At 40.3% G+C, this 19,639-nt stretch overlaps 1 protein-coding gene across 2 annotated transcripts in view; it reads left to right on the top strand.

Moving 5' to 3' along the window:
- MGAM (maltase-glucoamylase) overlaps positions 1-10,712 on the top strand; it is an 85,797-nt gene extending 75,085 nt beyond the window's left edge. For both annotated transcript variants that reach the window (XM_087860775.1, XM_045792469.2), the window contains exons 44-48: positions 4,470-4,594; positions 5,689-5,777; positions 7,057-7,106; positions 7,710-7,880; positions 9,786-10,712. In XM_087860775.1, the coding sequence (XP_087716901.1) occupies positions 4,470-4,594; positions 5,689-5,777; positions 7,057-7,106; positions 7,710-7,880; positions 9,786-9,863 (513 nt within the window). In that variant the 3' untranslated portion in view covers positions 9,864-10,712. The remainder of the gene's footprint in view (positions 1-4,469; positions 4,595-5,688; positions 5,778-7,056; positions 7,107-7,709; positions 7,881-9,785) is intronic.
- Positions 10,713-19,639: the final 8,927 nt, after the last annotated feature.

The following is a 19,639-nucleotide window of genomic DNA, read 5'->3' as shown; positions in this document are numbered from 1 at the left end:
TGCTATGCGCTTCCCCACCAGGGCTTTCCAGGAGGGGGCAGCCAACTGTTGTTAAGTTACCTGGCCTTGCTGCTGAATTTGCAAGTTGACTGCTCCGTTCACTCCCAGTGAGTGATGGTGAACACTGAGGTCCCCTGGTGCAGGGCCGGCACTAGGGTGCAGCAAGTGAGGTGCCTGGGTGTGCTGTTTAAAGAGGTACTCCTTCCTAGGGCTGAGCCAGCATTTGCCTGACCCTGAGAGCGAGCACCGCCTTGAACTGTGCCCCGCAGGCACCTCACTTATTTCACTCTAGTCCCAGCCTGGCCCAGCCAGGTGCAGGCCACCTTTCTCAGTGTCAGGCATTGGAATACTGCCACAGTTTCTCCATAGAGTTCTCTGTCAAACCTGGAGCTGATATCTGCATGTCGTGAACTCTGATGCTTCTGTACATAATTGTATGCACTACATACAAAGAAAGGGAAGCTACGTACAAAGAAAGGGAAGTGTGAGGGCTAGTAGAGAACGGTATCCTGGAAATTGCTGATTTTATACATGGCTTTTAAACAGAAGAGCTTTGGTTGAGGAAGGAAAGAAAAAAAATCACTTAGTAAGACTCAACTTGATGGAGCAAGCCATTTAGAAAAAAAAAGTTTTGCTGTTAAATTAAAATGAAGATTCCATGCTTGGGATTAATGGAGTAGTAGTGTCTCCTTGATTAATCTTCATGTGTACCTATTTTTGTACAAGAGCAGAGGTTGACAAACTACCATCCACAGCCACGTCTGATTCATACCTGTTTTTATAAATAAAGTTTTATTGGAACACAGTCATGAGCATTTGTTTACTTATTGTTAACATCTGTGCTCACAATACAACAGCAGAGTGGAGTAGTTTCACTAGAGACCATCTGGTCTGCAAAGCCTAAAATATTTACTATCTGGTCCTTTATAGACAAAGTATTCTGATTCCGGTTCTGGAGGATATACATACAGTATGAGACCTAGTTTACCATCTGATCATGTGAAAAGTAACAAATTATTATTCAGTATAAGGAATACTGTGAAATATTAAACATGGTGTCAAAATTTAGAGGAAGTTGAGATTCAGATGTACTGGTTAAGGGATGGGAGACACCAGGGGGAATATAAGATAGGAAAGGTACCATGAAAGAAATTATAGTGTGCCAAAAATAAATTTGAAAAGTAGAGATATCTACTATAGTAAAAATCCAGAAGGGCAAGCGTTGGAAAATGGAAAGGACAGTAAAATTCACCATGTTCCCTATCTCTCAGTCCCTGTTAGCAGTCTGTTATATACCTTTGCTGATAAAAATCTGTGCATAGATTAGCATATGTGTATTCTTTTTTATTTATACAAATAGTGTCTTGCTGTACATACTATTAGGCTCCTTGATTAATTCATTTAATAATATATCTTGAATATCTGTACATCAAAGAACTTTGAACTTCAACTCTTTGAACTTGAAGCTCTTCCCCCCCCTCTTTTTTTTTTTTTAGCAACTGTATTATATTCCATTGTGTAGAATCATTTAGCAAACCACTTCTGTGGTGGGCATTTAGGATTTAGGTTTGCCTGTTTTGTTGTTGTTGTTTTTTTTAATATGTAATGGTACAAGGCTGCAGGAAACACCATTCTACATTTATCTCTGTATTAGTTTTTATCAGTAGAATTTCTGGGATATAAAAATTTGACAGATATTAGCAGATTGCTTTCCAAAAAGGTTCGATCAGCACCCAGTCCCACTGACAGTCCATCAACAGTAAAGTGGATTAATAGATTGTATTCGATATTTAAAACTAAAATTATAAATTAATGTAAGCATTGAACTATTGCTGCACAAGTAAAAACGATGAACATCACAAACATAACATTGAGTGCAAGTAGCCAGAAACGAGAGTTAAAGCATTTATGGCCTGTAAGTTCAAACACAGGCAAAAGTGATAGAAATCAGAATAGTCTCTGCCTTCAGTGTGGTGATTATTATGAGAGAGAACGAGAGAGCCTTCTGGGGGGGGCTGGTAATATTCTTCTTGATCTAGTTGGTGGCTTAGTGGGTGCATTCACTGGTAAAATTGTACTGAGCTGAGTACTTATGTTACTTAAAAGTTTAATGAGGAAATTAATATCCTCAGAGAGATAAAAAGATATCCTTAAGAAGGCATGCTATAAAACAGGCATATTCAGAAAACCTTGGAAATTAAAGGCATGATGCAGAAATTTAAAATTTTGTTTAAAAAACATTATAATAGCAATCACCCAGAAAATAGAACAAAAAAGCAGAGATGGAAAGCAGGGGAGAAAACAGGAAGTCCAACTTAGCTTATACTACCACTTTTTGCACAATATTTTTGCTGTTTGTGCAGTGGAGCTTGGAAATTAGCAATGCCTCAAACGAAGGATAGGTGAAGAATGTATGACTTGTATCTTGGTGGTTCCCATTTCTCGAGGATCATGACTGCTATCATAGCTGCCTTGGTAGCTGTGAATTCCCATCCCCACACTGTCCCACTTGTGCTCATCTGACCAGCAGAGGCAAGAGGCACCCCTTACTGCTTGGCCTTAGGCCTCACTTGTTTTATGAAGGGGTAGGTGCCTCGAGGCAGGACGGGTCGATGTGCTTCATAGAGTGGCTCTATTTCAGTAAGCACTGACTCTTAGTTTCTCCAAGTAAGGTGCAAAACCAGCAGTTCACAGCTCCTTCTAGAGCTCTCTGACTGTCTCAGGCAAGCCTACGTGCTTGAGCATTCTATGAAATGTCTTCTCCCCATTTCCCCTCCTTTCTGTCATTCTGGGCACTGCAGTTTGTAGACTTTATTTGGGAGAGGGGGAGAGAAGGGACTTGTCTGACTTAACCTTATTGGTTACCTATTTTTACAAAGCTTGAGAACAGGCAATGTGTGTGAATCAAAGTTTTTATCTACTTGTGGCCATTTTCTTTGTTTACAGTGTGGAACATATGTTGGGTTTTTAAAACAGTGCTTCTCAATCATAATCAGTGACTATACAGTTGATGCAAATTCCCCCCTACAAAGGCATTTGGGTTGTCTATTCTTATTTTAATAGTGCTGCTTTGAGATTTTTACCTTACAGTCCTATCTTAACAGGTATTTAAACAGGAATTTGTTAGACTAGCCTGGTCAGAAACTATTTAAAGGAAAATAAACAAGCTTGTGATAAATCAAGTATGAGAAATGAAATCATGAGATAAAAAATCACATGATATTTATATAACGTGTGGTAGAATGGAAATACCATTGAGAGAAATAAAGAATTTGGTAAGGAGATAACTTGACAGTTTTACATGTGTCAAGTTTCACCTGAAGGTGGAATAATCATTGGAGGAAATGTCCAGTGTTCATCAGATAGCAGAGTGAATGTCATTAGAGATCATATAATCAGATTTTCTCATGCTGTCAGTGAGAAAACTGAAGAAGCCAGAGATGTGGGGGTGGAATTTTTATTAAATACTGTAGACTTTGGAGTCCTGAGGCAGGCCCAGGAAGCGGAGTCCGCCCCAGGGAGTGTGGCATCAGTCACTGGGCTTCCTTCTGACCACCTACCCCTACCGTTCACACAAGCAGATGATGGTTAAAATGAACATAAGGGACCGAAGTAGAGGAATGTTATGGTAGCTTTCCTCCTTCCCTTTAAAGTAGCAAGTATCAAATGGGGGAACTTAGCCTACCGAGAGACATTTGGCACTGCTGGCATCTAGGGGATAGACATGGGTAAGCATCCCCAAAACCACAGGACAGAGAATTATGACATGACACCATGACAAAGAATTATCTGGCCCCAAATGTCCATAGTGCTGGAGCTGGGAAGCCCTGCCTTAGGCTGAAGAAATGCGGAAGGCTGGTTTCTTTGAAATAAGCTTTATGGCTCCAGGTGAGAGAGCACTTCTCCCTGTCACACAAGAGGCAAGATAAAGATGTTAAACAAAAAGGAAGTTGTAGCGAGTTAAAGATAAGGATTTGTAAAGTAAGTCAGCTCATTTTAATTCTTTCTGTCAAGTAGGAGTCAAGACTACAGTGAAGTTGGTGGGGGTGGGGAGTGGGGGGAGTGAAAGGAGAGGGAGCAGAGACAAAGTGAGAGAAGGTCTAGAAATGCCATTGCAGGGGGTGTATCAGGAGGCAACAAGAAGTAAGTAAAGGTCTTGCTCAACCTCCTCCAGCACGGCTCTCTGACACAGGAACAGGATGTGGAAGGAGGGTAGGCTGAGATCCACACAACGATCTCATGTAGTACGCACAGTAAAAACCCCAGAAGACAAGGGTGCTGCCATGATGTTGTAGCAGCAACGTGGGAGTCCACACGGTAGCTGAGTGAATGTGGAGACGTGTAATAACAGCTGTGTGCTGAAGGCTCCTGGATGGCCACCAAGTCTGGGAGAGTAGGCAAGGTGTCTGGTGAACGTGTCATTCAGTGAGGTGTGTTCTCAGCCTGTCTTACCTTCTTCTGGCCCACAGGGTGTGGACATTGGAGCAAGGGGAGAGTGGAAGTCCTTGGCGGCCCCTCTTGACCACATTAATCTTCACGTCCGTGGGGGTTACATCCTGCCCTGGCAAGAGCCCGCACAGAACACTCGCTTAAGGTGAATGACAAGGGACAAGGCTTCTCCTTTACCTGCCAGTTAGCTCAGATCCTGGTGAAGCCTGCCAATTTGTAAGCAGCACCCTCAGACCGAAAAGGAATTTTACTAAAGATTTGTGTTTGTTTATAGGCTTGTTTGTGCTTTAACCTTTTTCAGACTTTGTACTCTTTGAACAATTATTAGCAACTATTTTAGGTTTAAGTGGGTGAAACGATAGATCTAATTGTTCACACTTGAAATGGAAGTCAAACAAGGAGCAACCTGATTCATACTAGTTTTGCAAGACTCTCTGGATCTTAATTGACTCTGCTAAGAAAACTACTGCTGAAAAATTATGTAAGCCACAGTGCAACTGATGCTTGAGGCTGAGATTCCTCACACACAGGCTTTTAGAATTCTAGACTTAAGTCTATATAATAATAATAGCTAACATCAAGTGAGTGCTTGCTCTGTGCCTAGAACTCTACTAATATGGAGGTTTCTATTTGGTAATTTTTTATTTTTCTTAAAAAAAGGAAAAAAATAAACTCTGTGATGTAAATACTATTATCCCCATTTTACAGATGAGCAAAGAGAGGCTTCAGGTGGTCACACAGTTAGTAGTAAGTAGTTGAGCAGGGACTAAAATTCCCGTCTGTCTGATGTCAAACTAAAATTCTTAGAGCTATACTCATTTGATTCAAAAAATTCAGTTAAAAACTGAAGAACTTAGGACATTTATAAATAGCTCACTGTACATGTGCTTAGGAAATTAGGTCATGAAAAAAGAAAGATCACATCAGGATTTTTCTCACAGAACCAGTGAGTTTGCTTGTAGTTTCTTTAGTACTTTTAGAGCACTTATAGGCTTGTAGAGCCTTAAAGGAAAATTCCTCTAATTCATTCATTCATTCATTCATTCATTCATTCATTCATTCATTCCTGACATGAAGTCATATAGCCACCGGACACAGAACTGGTACTAGATCAGCAGTCTCTTGAATCCTAGTACCCAGTCTATACCATGAAGCACTTCCCTTATATTTCTATGAAAACCCTTGGTTTGTGGTAGAGGTTTTGTTTTTAGCTAATGGCTCTTTCCTACCTCATTGCAGCCGTCAGAAATTCATAGGCTTCAAAGTTGCCTTGGATGACGAGGGGACTGCTAAAGGCTGGCTCTTCTGGGATGATGGGGAAAGCATTGGTGAGTAGGGTTGCCTTGGATTCGTGTCAATACCGCTGACTAGGGGACAGGCCTGCTCATTATCTTTTCCACGTCAAAAGAGTTTTGCATTCTTAAACATAGCCGTTTATTGTTTCAAGTGCACGACGCCTATTGTATATGATCCTTATGCCTCATGTAAATGAAGTGTAGCTCTGAATCTCTCACCGTTACCCAACTGTCCTAATTCACTGTGCGAGACAGCAGCATAAAAGCCAATGGGAAAGTTTCTTAGTAGCCAACTGAGATATACTTCCATGTGGTTTATGTTCAAGGGCACATTTTAATTACAGGGTTTACTGTCCCAATAAGAAAGACAGTGCCTCTGTCAGCTATACTATTTATTTGGGGGGATTTTCCACTAGAAGTTTACAGGAACTGGTAAACTCTTGGGAGGGAGGCTTACATTCCATTAGTTATGTCTAAGCCAATGCTGTCCAGTGTAGTGATGGAAATGGACTGTATGTGTGTTGCCCAATATGGTAGCCATTGGCATATGTGGCTATTGCCCACTCAAAATGTGACAAGTGCATCTGAGGAACTGAATTTTTAATTTCATTTAGTTGTAATTAATTTTAATTTAAGTAGATACATACTGCTAGTGGCTGCTATCCTGGACAGCACAGCTCTGGAGGATAGCCAATGTCCTCTGACCGAGTGGTAAGCAAGTTAGAAAGAGATGGAATATGGGGAGAGTGAGCGAGCCCCCAGAGTAGGAGGGAGGGTGGGGATGCCTATACTAGACATGCCGAGCTTCATATTCTCCCTGAACTTGTGGCATACATTAAGCATAAAGGACGAAGAAGTCTTGTCTCTGGTTTTCCTTGATCTTTGGAGATTTCATTTAAAAATTGCCTCATACCTCTCAAAATAAGCTGATCAAGACACCAGTGTTGACGTTTGTGATGTGGTGTACATGCATGTATGCACACATATGTGTGCCTCTAGCAGTAGGAATCTAGAAATTCCGAGGTGACTAGGGAGATGTTGGGAAGGGTAGACCATGAGAAAGAGAAGTGGATTAAGAGTGGTTCAGGACACTGCATTCTATGAGGTGACTCTGTTAGATGCATCTATACACACTCGTTTCAAACATTTTGTGTAAATGGAGTTTGGGGGCAAAGTCTGACTGATCTCACAAAACTCTGTAAAGAAGAAAAGTAGAATGAAAACCAAAATCCTCCCTTCTTTCTCAACAAGTAAGCAATTGGAATTCGAGAGCACAGCTCCAGATCATGCTTCCCTTGTTGCTTGTTTGCAGATACCTATGGAGAAGAACGCTATTACCTGGCCAACTTTTCTGCCAGCCAGGTGAGTGTGACTGATACCATGAAGGGAGAACAGAGTTCTGTTGGCTTAGTTGGATGCCAGATATCATAAGGGCATAAAGTACCTCCTAGAATCGCTTCCCGGCTCGTCTTGTTAATCTGCATCCTTCCTTTCCTCTGGACTTAAGATGGAAATTTAGTATGCTCTCAGGAAGTTTTCTGTGATTAAATCCATTCATATTTCATCAGTAACTTCTTCCGGTTCACCAAGGTGCAGATGGACGAGTTGTTTCTATGTTATCTAGCCCTTGTCCCTGTGTTGCCTTGGAATGGTCTGCACATTTTGTGACTTCTCTACACGTAGAACAGAAGGTTCCTGATGGTTGAGACTCTTTGTCTCCTTAGAGTTCAGGGTGAGTCTAGAGATACTGCAAGTACTTAGCCAATGGAAAGTTGGGTGATAGTTGGAAGCAGGAGATAGAGGGCTGAAATCACAGTGTGAGCTATCCAAGGGCACAAGATGGTGACTCTCAAGTCGTCTTACTTCATGATCTACATTTGTGTCTAAAAAAAGGTTGAGAAAATTTAAATGGATTTTGTTTTTGTTTTTTCCCCCCTCTGGTTTCTTTTTATCTACAACTGACAGAATATGATGCAGAGTCATATAATTTTCAACAAATACATCACTGATTCAAACCCTTTGAAACTGGGCTACATCGAGATCTGGGGAGTGGACAATGTTTCCATTTCCAGTGTCAGCATCTCTGTGAGCGGCATGGTGATAACACCCACCTTCAATTATGACCCTGCGACACAGGTTTGTGACCAGTGAAAAGTCCCAATGGTATTTCCCAGTCCAGTCCTAGGGCAGTTCCTGCCCCCGTCCCTTTCCTATAGAGTCCTTTGGGAAGCTGACTGTGTTCAGTGCACCAACAGTGGACAGCATGGAGATGAAGGGAAAATTCCTGACTTATTATCATTTGGAATTGAGGGTCTGGATCCTTGATTTCCATATATGTTTTCTTGTCTGCAAATTTATATAAAACTTTGTCTTTGCTCCTTCACCTCACTTCCCAAACAGCTCGAACTACCATATTCCATCAAATATAAGACACCATCCGTTAATGGTGCTCCATTATTTCACGTGTCATGAGGAAGGAAAAGAGGATTACAGAGTATGACACAATGCTTTCATATCATTTAAAATTTCTACTTTAAACACATAGAGAGCTTTGCAAACTTTCCTTAAACAAAGATTTTTATAATTTTAATGTTAGTGATAATATAGAGGAAAATATTGTGTAGAGACACATGGACCTTGATAAATCTTCATCAAAGTAATTTAGATGAGGTGGACTCTGAATGTGAAGAAATATTAGAAATGCCTTAACCTGGGGCGCCTGGGTGGTTCAGTGGATTAAGCGTGATCAGGTCATGATCCCAGGTTCCTGGGCCACATGTTGGACTCCCTGCTCAGCAGAAGTCTGCTTCTCCTTCTGCCTCTCCCCCTCCCCCTGCTTGTGCTGTCTCTCATTCTCTCTCTCTAATAGATAAATAAAATCTTCTTTTAAAAATAGAAAGAAATGCCTTAACCAATTAGTATCACAGATTTTTATTATTCAAATTTTTATGTAAATATTATAAATTATTTTATTTATTATTATTTAAAAGAAAAATATGTGGCATGAACGGGTTAAGGTATTTCCTCTGTGCTATCAGAAGTATTGGTGATACATCATTTCATAAAAATTCTTTCACTAACATCTATGGGATTTTCTCCAAATGTAGCAAATGCTTTATACAAGTTTTCACCCAAGCAATTTCCTGATCTTACTATCAGCCAGGATTCCTATTCTTTCCTAAAGTAATGCTTAAGTGGTTTGTAGTGCATCCATTCATAATACCAGTAATAGCAATGCAGTTCATGCATGCCCAGACAATAATAATTGTCATGAGTGCTGCTTAGCTCACAGAAATTCTAAGGCTGTTGACTGCAGGACACATTCAGATTTCATGAATGTTAAAAATGTGGAAAATCTGCCCCTTGGGATCAAGGCATTGTGGCATTTCCAACACCTATCTTTGTGGTAAATGGATCTTTCTGGGTGTGCTTGCTTCTTGCTTTCTCCTGGACTGTTTTTCGTTCATAATCCTTCCTGATTAGAAGGCCTGAAACAAAAATTTTCCTTCAGTTTTGTATTTTTTTACTCATTTCCTCATATTTGTGGCTTTCTTGTCAACCAACTGGACTTTGCCCAATTTTGTTGCTGACTGACTCCTGGACTGTCATGCTAGCTACTAACAGCACCTGCAGTGACAGTTTATGGAAAGCATTTGCCTAGAAAAAAGTTGAACTGTTGGCCTTCCACTGAGCAAACACGAAGTCACTATCGGGGAACAGGAAAAGGAGGAAACCCAAGGAGGGTTCTGAGAAATGAAAATGAAGGCATCTTCTCCAATTTTCCGTGTAGTTGTTTCTCTGCTGTGGTTGTGATTGCATTATTTAGGACATGTTGTCTTTTCCCTGTCACTGAACAAGTTTGTAATCTAAGGAGTTAAGAAACAGCCTCCTCACCTGAAAATTTGAGGGCTGCCTGACAGCGAGGCAATGAATTGTGAAAGTAGCAGAATGCATGAGGACTGTTGGCTTGTCTCTGATTCATTTGAGCACAGAAAATTTCAATCACCAGATGCCCACTCCTTTTCCTTTGGTTCCCAACAGGTGTTAAGCATTGATGTGACCAACAGAGACATCAGCCTGCATAATTTCATTTCACTGACGTGGGGAAGCACTCTGTGAATTTTTAGAACAAGATCTTAATTATGAACAGCTTTGCAATTACTTATATTTCATGCTCATAAAATTATTCTGTGTTGTTAATTGGTTCATGCTCAGTATGGGTATTTTATTAATTTTGTCGTATATTTTGTCTGTGTCTTAGCCCTGTGGTATAGGCCGTAGGGAGGTGTGGGAACTCTATGGGTTGTTTTCTTGTCTCTGTGTAATGAACATGGTACTGATGGCTTATTAGACAATATCTACTGAAGATGAACTGGGTCCATGATGAAGTTGCGTTGTGGGTGTGTGTGTGTGTGTTTAATCAGGGAATGGGCCCCACTCTTGCTAAATACACAAGAAAAAGCTTGCCAGGACATTTCCAGGTCCTGGAATTGACGAATGCCTCAAGAAACTATCCAGAAAGAACATTTGCTAGTTGGTTTAAGAAGAGGGGAGCAAGAGGCTGAGAGCGTGATATGAGGGGAAAGCAAGGAAACACAGGAAAGGTTAGCAGGAAAGATGAGAGAAAACAGAAGATGTTGATAAAAATGATCATTACAAGAAGAAAACACAAAAATTTCAGGAATAGTAGCCTCATGGGAGGAGACAAGAAGGGCCAACTCACGTGAGAACGAGAAGACAGGTGAGATAACACTTAGCATATGGGAATGGGGGTGAGGATGAGATTGAAGCCGGCAAAACTAAAGGAAGGAGTTTGAATGTAAAAAATGGAACTTATTTTTGCAGTGGCATGCTTCAAAATGTGTAAATCTTATTTCTTTGCTCTGTGCCTAACATGTATAACCACAGTTCACACAAACTCATGTAACTTAAATGCTAGAGAAAAATAAAATAAGCAAATTTACAAGAGATTTTGAATTTTGTGATATTTTTACCCTGGGTAACCTCCTTTTGGGGTTAAGGCTTCTTGTTTGGCAAACCCTTGTAAGCTGATCTTGTTCTCTTTGGCATCAGAGTTCCTACAGTCTAACCCACCGGTGGAATGATCAGATTTATGATTTTCCACCCTTTCCCTCACACCTCTGGCATGGGTTCTTCTTAAGATTCAACTTTGTGGAAGCCTCTACTTGGGTAGTTGTTGCTATATCTGGTAAAATGGCAACTGGCGAAAGCAGAATTGGCAACACTATTGGTCAAAACCTGAGATGGTTAAAACTTGATATAAAGAGGGGCTCCTGGGTGGCTCAGTCATTAAGCGTCTGCCTTCAGCTCAGGGCATGATCCCAGGGTTCTGGGATCGAGCCCCACATCAGGCTCCCTGCTCCGCTGGGAGCCTGCTTCTTCCTCTCCCACTCCCCCCACTTGTGTTCCCTCTCTCACTGGCTGTGTCTCTCTCTGTCAAATAAATAAATAAAATCTTAAAAAAAAAAACAACTTGAGATAAATGATGTATTAGTGTTCAACAGGGATATTTACTTTTAGTATTCCTGGAATAATGAGTGTATTGGAAACAAATAGGTATACTTCCCGAAGTCTTTTTCTTTCTTTTTTAAACACCAGGAATGTATACTATTTTAAAGAAATCCTATTATATTAAAATACATTTATATGAATATTTAAAAAGTTAACATAGTAACACATGAGGCATTTTTAGTGATCACATTAAATAACAAGATCTAGCAGTGGGCTTCATAATACCATAATTTCCATGTGATGTTCAGCATAAACAGTATTTTGAGATATGTACCATAGTGGTCATACTGTGGCAGGAAACTATCTGTGATTCTATTTTTGAAAGACTGTGTACTGCTAACACTACCATGCTCTGCTATCTACATTTATAATCTAAGAAAATGCTAAATTTCAGTTAGAAATTAGTAAACAAAGATGTATTTTTCCCATCAATATTTGCAGATTCCCAAAGTTACACCCCTTGGAGTTCTGGGGATCCTAATTCAAGAATTCCTAGATTAAGACATGTCTGCTTCCCAGACTTCATTTTAGCAACTGAGTCCCTGTGTAGTTGTAACAGTTTTAAGAGTTCCCAAGCCTCAGTCAGTCACCTGTCTTGAACTCATTCATCCTTTTGGCTTTTAAACAGCCAGTTTCTTACGGACGTGAAGACCCTCAGTGTAAGACTGAAAGATTCTTAGCAGCTCCAGGAAGGGTGTCAGTGAAGGAATTGGACCTGTGGCTTCCTTAGTTTCTCTTTCTAAGCAGAGTTGTCCTCTAAGTGTAAGGTTGCATCCTGCCTCACCCCATCACATGTGTTTGGTCCCCTGGTTGAGCATTTTCTGCTGCTTTCATTTGAATGAAAAGAACTTAGAAGCAATCTTTAGGGTCATGGACTTGGTTAAGTCACTTTGTCTCTCTGGGATCATGCCTCTTCATCTGCACACTGCTTGGTGTCAGAGTAAAGCTGTGATTTCCAAACTCTGGAAAGGGGATCTGTGTTGCTCTTTGGGAGAAGGAAGAAGGCAGATTGGCAGGGATCTGAGTTCCCTGGCTTCAGTCATTTACTCAGTCACATACTGGAATTCTATTTGAATAAAGAATTTTAAATGAAGAGACTGTCTTTTTTTTCATTGGATATATTTTCCTGCTTTGTCAAAGATTAGTTGACCATAGAGTTGAGGGTCCATTTCTGGGTTCTCTATTCTATACCATTGATCTATGTGTCTGTTTTTGTGCCAGTGCCATGCTGTCTTGATCACAACTTTGTAACATAGCTCAAAGTCAGGCATTGTGATGCCACCAGCTTTGCTGTTCTTTTTCAACATTTCCCTGGCTATCCAGGGTCCCTTCTGATTCCATACAAATTTTAGGATTGTTTGTTTCAGCTCTGTGAAAAATGTCACTGGTATTTTGATAGGGATTGCATTGAATGTGTATATTGCTCTGGGCGGTATAGACATTTTAACAATGTTTATTATTCCAATCCATGAACATGGAATGTTTTTCCATCTTTTGTGTAGTCTTCAATTTCTTTTCATAAGAAAAAATTCTGTAGTTTCTAGAGTACAGGTCCTTTATCTCTTTGGTTAGGTTTATTCCTTGGTGTCTTATGGTTTTTGGTGCAATTGTGAATGGGATCGATTCCTTAATTTCTCTTTCTTCAGTCACATTGTAAGTGTATAGAAATGCAACTGATTGCTGTGCATTAATTTTATATACTGCCATGTTGTGAATTGCTGTGTGAGATCTGACAATTTTGGGATGGAGTCTTTTGGGTTTTCCACATAAAGTATCATGTTATCTGCGGAGAGTGAGAGTTTGCCTTCTTTGCCAATGAGACTGGACCATTCTCTTATACCATACACAAAGATAAACTCAAAATGAATGAAAGACCCAAATGTGAAACAGAAATCCATCAAAATCCTAGAGGAGAACACAGGCAGTAACCTCTTCGACCTCTCTAAAGGCAAGGGAAACAAAAGCAAAAATGAACTATTGTGACTCCATCAAGATAAAAATCTGCACCGCAAGGGAAACAGTCAACAAAACTAAGAGGCAACCTACAGAATAGGAGAAGATATTTGCAAATGACATAACAGATAAGGGCTGGTATCCAAGATGTATAAAGAACTTATCAAGCTCAACACCCAAAAAACAAATAATCCAGTCAAGAGGTGGACAGAAGACATGAACAGACACCTCCAAAGAAGACATACAAATGGCCAACAGACATATGAAAAAATGCTCCACATCACTTTTCATCAGGGAAATACAGATCAAAACCACAATGAGATACCACCTTACATCAGTTTGAATGACGAAAATTAACAAGACAGGGAACTACAAATGTTGGCAAGGAAGTGTAGAAAGGGGAACCCTCTTACACTGTTGTTGGGAATGCAAGCTGGTACAGCCACTCTGGAAAACAGTATGGAGGTTCCTCAAGAAGTTAAAAATAGAGCTGCCCTACAACCCACTGTTGCCCTCCAACCTCCAGCAATTGCACTACTGGGTATTTACCCCAAAGATACAGATGTAGTGAAAAGAAGGGACACCTGCACCTGAATGTTCATAGCAGCAATGTCCACAATAACCAAACTGTGGAAGGAGCTGACATGTCCTTCAACAGATGAATGGATAAAGAAGATGTAGTTCATATAGACAATAAATATTACTCAGTCATCAGAAAGGATGAATACCTACCATTTACATCAACATGGATGGAATTGGAGGGTATTATGCTAAGTGAAATAAGCCAATCAGAGAAACACAATTATCATATGATTTCACTAACATGTAGAATATAAGGGATAGTGCAGAGAATCATAGGTGAAGGGAGGGAAAACTGAATGGAAAGAAATCAGAGAGGGACACAAACCATGAGAGACTCTTGACTCCAGGAAACAAACTGAGGGTTGCGGAAAGGGAGGTGGGTGTGTGGATGGGGTAACTGGGTGATGGGCGTTAAGGAGCACACATGATGTGATGAGCACTGGGTGTGATATGCAACTAATGAATCACTGGGGTTTTGAAGGGGTTCCAGCACCACCTCATACTCTTAAAAATTATTGAGGATTCCAAAGCTTTTGTTCATGTGGTTATATCTATTGATATTTATCATATTAAAAATTAAAATAGTTAATGGTACACCTAAAACTAGTATTACACTGTATGTTAACTAACTGGAATTTAAATAAAAACTTGGGGAAGAAAATGAGAATGACTATACATGGAGCCATATACACTTGCGGTTACCTTGAAGCAGACCTTGTAACGTGGACCTACACTTGTAACTCCTGGCCAGCTATTAGGAGAAAGGTTGAAGTCTTTTTGAGATATTCTCTCTCCCCAAGACCACATAATTTCATTTTATTTCTTTGTAGGTATGCTGAAATAAAAAAATAACAATCTGAAACCCTTTCACTTAAAGAGGAAGAAATTCATTACTTTTCTTATTAAAAGTGTCTCTGTTATAACATCAATTATCATAGATACTTACAAAGACAAGGTTGTGTTGGCCTTAGCAGATATGGTCCAATTGTCGGTAACTTTCCCTTCTTAATGTCATTACAGCAATATCATTGAGATTTTTGCATCTTGTCTTGGAGGATGGTGCTTTGAAAGTTAAGGGTTATGCATATTTTTGGTTTCTGACTTGATGATTCAACCATCTGCTTGCTTTGATCACTTTTTAAGTTCTGCCAAGAGCTAACTTCACTGTGCCTTCTTACTAATAAACAACTGGAAGATACTGGGTTGCATGCTTGTTTCTTCTCTTCAAAGTGTCTCTTTTTCATTTATCAACACAAGCATGTGACCCAATATCTTCCATTTGCTAGTTAGCAAGAAGGGATGGCAAAGTTAGGTAATTTCTGCACTTCAGGAAACAGATTATAGCTGAGATTGTCAGTTAGTACTGAAACGTGAGATGTCATAAGTGAGCATGGGATGTGGGGAGCTAAGAGTAAAGTATCACACAAAGAATAGAATGATCTTATGTAGTAATAAATCTCCTTTCTTGATCTTTTGCCAAGATATTGTCCCAATTTGAAATGAGATCCAAGTACATTTTCCCTCTAACAAAGGCTCTCTTTTACTGGAGTGAAAGATAAGGTGCTTATGTCATTCCTGAAGTTCATAAAAGTAGGAACCAAGTTTGTGTGTGTGTGTGTGTGTGTGTGTGTGTGTGTGTGTGTGTGTGTGTGTATACTTGCCATACACTGAGCATTTGAAGCAAACTTGGACTACTATAGCTACTGTATTACTTAGGGATCTTAGATGCCACTGAAAGATGGCATGCCCTCATATATTGTTATATATAGGATATATAACTATATACTCTCATATGTTGCTGGTGGGAATGTAAAATGTTGCCTGCCACCATTTTGGAAAATGTAATTCTTCATAAGTTAAAGATAGAGTTACTATATGATCCAGAAATTTCACTCTGAGGTATATCCCCCAAAGAATTGAAAATATATGTCCACACAAAAACTTGTACATGCATGTTCATAGCAGCATTGTTCATAATAAAAAATGTAGAAACAATCCAAATGTACATCAACTGATAAGTATATAAGCAAAACGTAATGTATTGATGTAATGCATACCATCCAGCCATAAAAAGGAATAAAGCACTGATAACTGAGGGTGCCTAAAACAACAATTTGGTTGAATTTTGAAAACATTGTGCCAAGTGGAAGAAGCCAAACATAACTGGCTGCATATTGTATGATCCTATATAAAATGTTCAGAATAGACAAATCCATAAAGATAGGAAGTGGATTAGTGGTTGCAGGGACTGGGGAGAGGAGAATGAGGAGGGACCATGAATGAATGATGGCTTTCTTTTGGAATGATGAAAATGTTCTGGAATTAGATAGATAATTGCAAAACTCTGTGAATATACTAAAAACCACTGAACTATATACTTTGCAACGGTGAATGTCACGGCATGTGAGTTATATTTCAATATGAAAGTAACACACTTTAGCTAGCTTAAGAACAAAAAAGAATCTTGAAAGGTATTAGTGACTCATTGAAACTCCAAGAGGCCTAGAGTGTCAGGTTTGTAAGCTATGTGGCTAGGTACAACAGCCTGATTACCTTGTGGGAGGTTCCCCTGCCATGGCCCTTAGCACATGTCCGGCAGCTTGTACCCCCAATACTGAGCATATGATGCCGCTAGGTCCCCAGTCCCTGCTGCCTCTGCAACAATGTCTCTTCACCATCCTGGATTCCACAGGCGCATCTCTCATTGGCAGAGCACAGACCACCTGCCTCTAGCTTGGCTGAAAGGGAGATTGTGAAAGAGAATTTCTAGCCTCTTACTTGGGGGGGACGGGGTGGGCAGAACTCCCAAGGTGGAAAGTTCCTTAAATATTAGAAGTTTTTTTAAAGGTGCCAAACAGTCAAAGAGCATGACAAATTTCTAGTAGAGGTGTCTTCTCACTTTAAGATTATAATGTCTACTTGGATGTTGCTTAATTTATTGAGACTAATTGGTGGGAATGCTTATTTAAATTAATGGAAAGTTGAGTTATTCGAGAGAACTTTGGGAGACAAAATGGAAAAGGAAACAATGTGGGTGAACCAAGCAAGAGCTCTTCATTTTCTCATTTACTTATTCAACAAATAGCTGTATATTTAAAGCTACAGATATTGAACAAAATGCTAAGCACAGGAAATGCAGGTGCGACTGAAGATGGCCAGCTCCCTGAGCTCTTTAGGCCACATGGACAGACAAGCAAATATAATGTAGTGTGACAAGCAAAGTAATTGGATAGGAACAGGAACACAGAAGAAGCATAACTATTAGAATAAAACCCCACCTTCCTCTTTTATTAACAAATGGAGCTTTCTCTAAGTTACAAGGAAAGCAAGGGCCCTTTTATGGTTATCTGGAAAATGTGCTTCTCTCCTCCAATCACCGTCAAATTTATAGGGCAATAAATCAATCCTGGCAAAAGCTGGCTCCATCAGCCTTGTCACCTTTGCTCAGTGTTCCTCAAGAACCACTGAGGGATAGACACAGCAAATAAGGGGATACGGCTATGAGGTGAGTACTTTTCTCCATGCATGTGGTGCTTTGAATAAGTTGTGTTCTTTTTTTCTTTTTCTTTTTTTTTTTTTAGTATTTTCTTTCTTTTTTTTAAGATTTAATTAATTTATTTATTTGACAGAGAGAGACAGCCAGTGAGAGAGAGAACACAGGCAGTGGGAGTGGGAGAGGAAGAAGCAGGCTCCCAGCAGAGGAGCCTGATGTGGGGCTCGATCCCAGGACTCTGGGATCACATCCTGAGCCGAAGGCAGACACTTAACAACTGCGCCACCCAGGCGCCCCATCTTTTTTTCTTTTAAATGTCCCTGTCTGCTCTGCTAAATGATCTGGACAACTCACACTCTTCTTTTGGACCTGATATTTTCTTCCTTTTCCAGAGATTGTGAGGAGTGGGGATGAGATAGCGCATGGAGTCACAGGCTGACTGGACAGGAGGGGTGTGTGTGTAACAGATGGGGAGGGTGGAGTGCAAGATGTTCGTCTCTCACTGGGAGAAGACAAGGAAAGGATTAACAGGATACTTCTGGAAGGTAGCTGAAAGCGACATGGATTGGGAAGACAGTAGATGCATTTCTTGGGGCAGAGAGGGAAATGGTATATGACCATCAAGGTCTTTAATAATAACCTGGATTTTAATTATTCTAAAATTGTGTTTGATAAAGGAAAGTGGCTCTGAGTAGGGAGGGTTTCTAAGTAGGAGAGACTTCCCACCTTTATGAATCCCCATCTACCTGCTCTCTGCCAGAATGGCAATAGTTCCTGTGGCAGGAAAATGCCTGGGGCTGTCCCCAGAGTCTTCTGGAACTTCCTGAGCCACGGGTGTTGAGCCTGCTCCCCACCCCGGGAGGATTCAGGAGATTTGGAAGAGGTAGCTGCTTTGGGTTTGTAGAGGCTGGGAAGGAAAGTCTCCTCATGGAGAGACACAATGCTTGGAGAAGGGAAGCTGAGTGACAGACAGTATGTTGGCTGTGGTAGTGAGTCATGGGCTGTGTGTAGAAATAAGGAAGTCAGGTATGGCAAGCATATGAGGTTGGTCCCTCAGACTTCTTTCACTGCCTGAAATTCTACCATTGGAGATCCAGCCTCTGGATCTGTAAGCTCTGAAGTCTAGGAGACATTTTAGAGAGAGTGCAAATACTCAAAGACTAGTTTAAGAAGTAGAGCCTCAGTGTTTGCTTCAGTTTTTCCACTAACCATGTTTAGGTAAAATCCCTTAACATTAACATAAAATGGGAATCATAATGCCTGCCAGGTCAACTTTGATGTAGGGGTATCATAGGAATATAATATTGTATATTATATATATATCTTAAGGGGATTAGAGTAAACCTTTGAATAATTTAGAGGAGAGACACCTGATAGATTTAGGCTAATAGGAAAAAATAGTTAATACACTCCAACTTCAATCTCAAACTCCAATCCTAACTCCCCCCTCCCTTGGCAAATTATCTGTAGATCCTTGCTTCTTACCCCCATTTCAAAATTAAGGTGCTTTTTTTACTCGGCTTATTACACATTAACCAAAAGGCTGCCTCAATCAAAAAGTGAAACTATACGCATATGGAAATACTTATAGAAATGGTCATGGCATTCGGCCAGGGCTGAGAAGAGCAGGAGTGCAAAGTTAAAGGAGTTTTAAAAAAATTCTTTGTTCACGTGGATTCATAGATTATTACAACACAGTTGTTGGTTTGTTATGGCTGGAACATAGGGGAGAGAAGAGGCAGGCCACGTGGGCATAGGAGATGTCATGAAGACCTTTGATAACAAAGCTAAAGGGTTTGTATTTTATTTGGGGAACCACTAAGGACCTGAATATAGGAAAACCAAATAACCCTGTTTGTGCAGTAGAAAGAATAATCCATCTGCAGATTGGAACCAGGGAGCGAGTGGGGAAGCTGTGGTCGCAGTTCAAGCTGACTAAAGCATTTCCAGTAGGGATGGAGAGGAAGAAACAAATCTGAAAGATACTGGGGAAGGAGTCTAACTGAACTGGTAGACTGGCTGTGAGAACAGCAAGAAAAACAGGAGTCAAAAAAGTTATGTAAATTTTTTAACGAAATTGTGATTCTGTTCCTCGAAATATCAATTATTGAGGAAAGGCCGATTGGGCAGAATTGGTGGAAGTTAGGACTGCGGTGTGGGGGGCGGTGAACACGTGTTCAAACATGTCAAATTTGGTTACATTTATGGGACATCCAGGTGAGGTATGTAATAGGCATCTGCATGCATAAATCTGAATCTCTGGGCTAGAAATAATTGCACTGCCCTCAGGTGTTATATGAAGTCATATGAGTGGTGGGGCTTGCTAAAGAGAGAG

This window comes from Ursus americanus, chromosome 3 (genome assembly GCF_024610735.1).
Source record: "Ursus americanus isolate L20-20 chromosome 3, mUrsAme1.1.p, whole genome shotgun sequence".
Taxonomy (NCBI): Eukaryota; Metazoa; Chordata; class Mammalia; order Carnivora; family Ursidae; genus Ursus; species Ursus americanus.
Note: the sequence above shows the minus strand (reverse complement) of the source record. Positions and strands in the feature narration are given on the sequence as shown.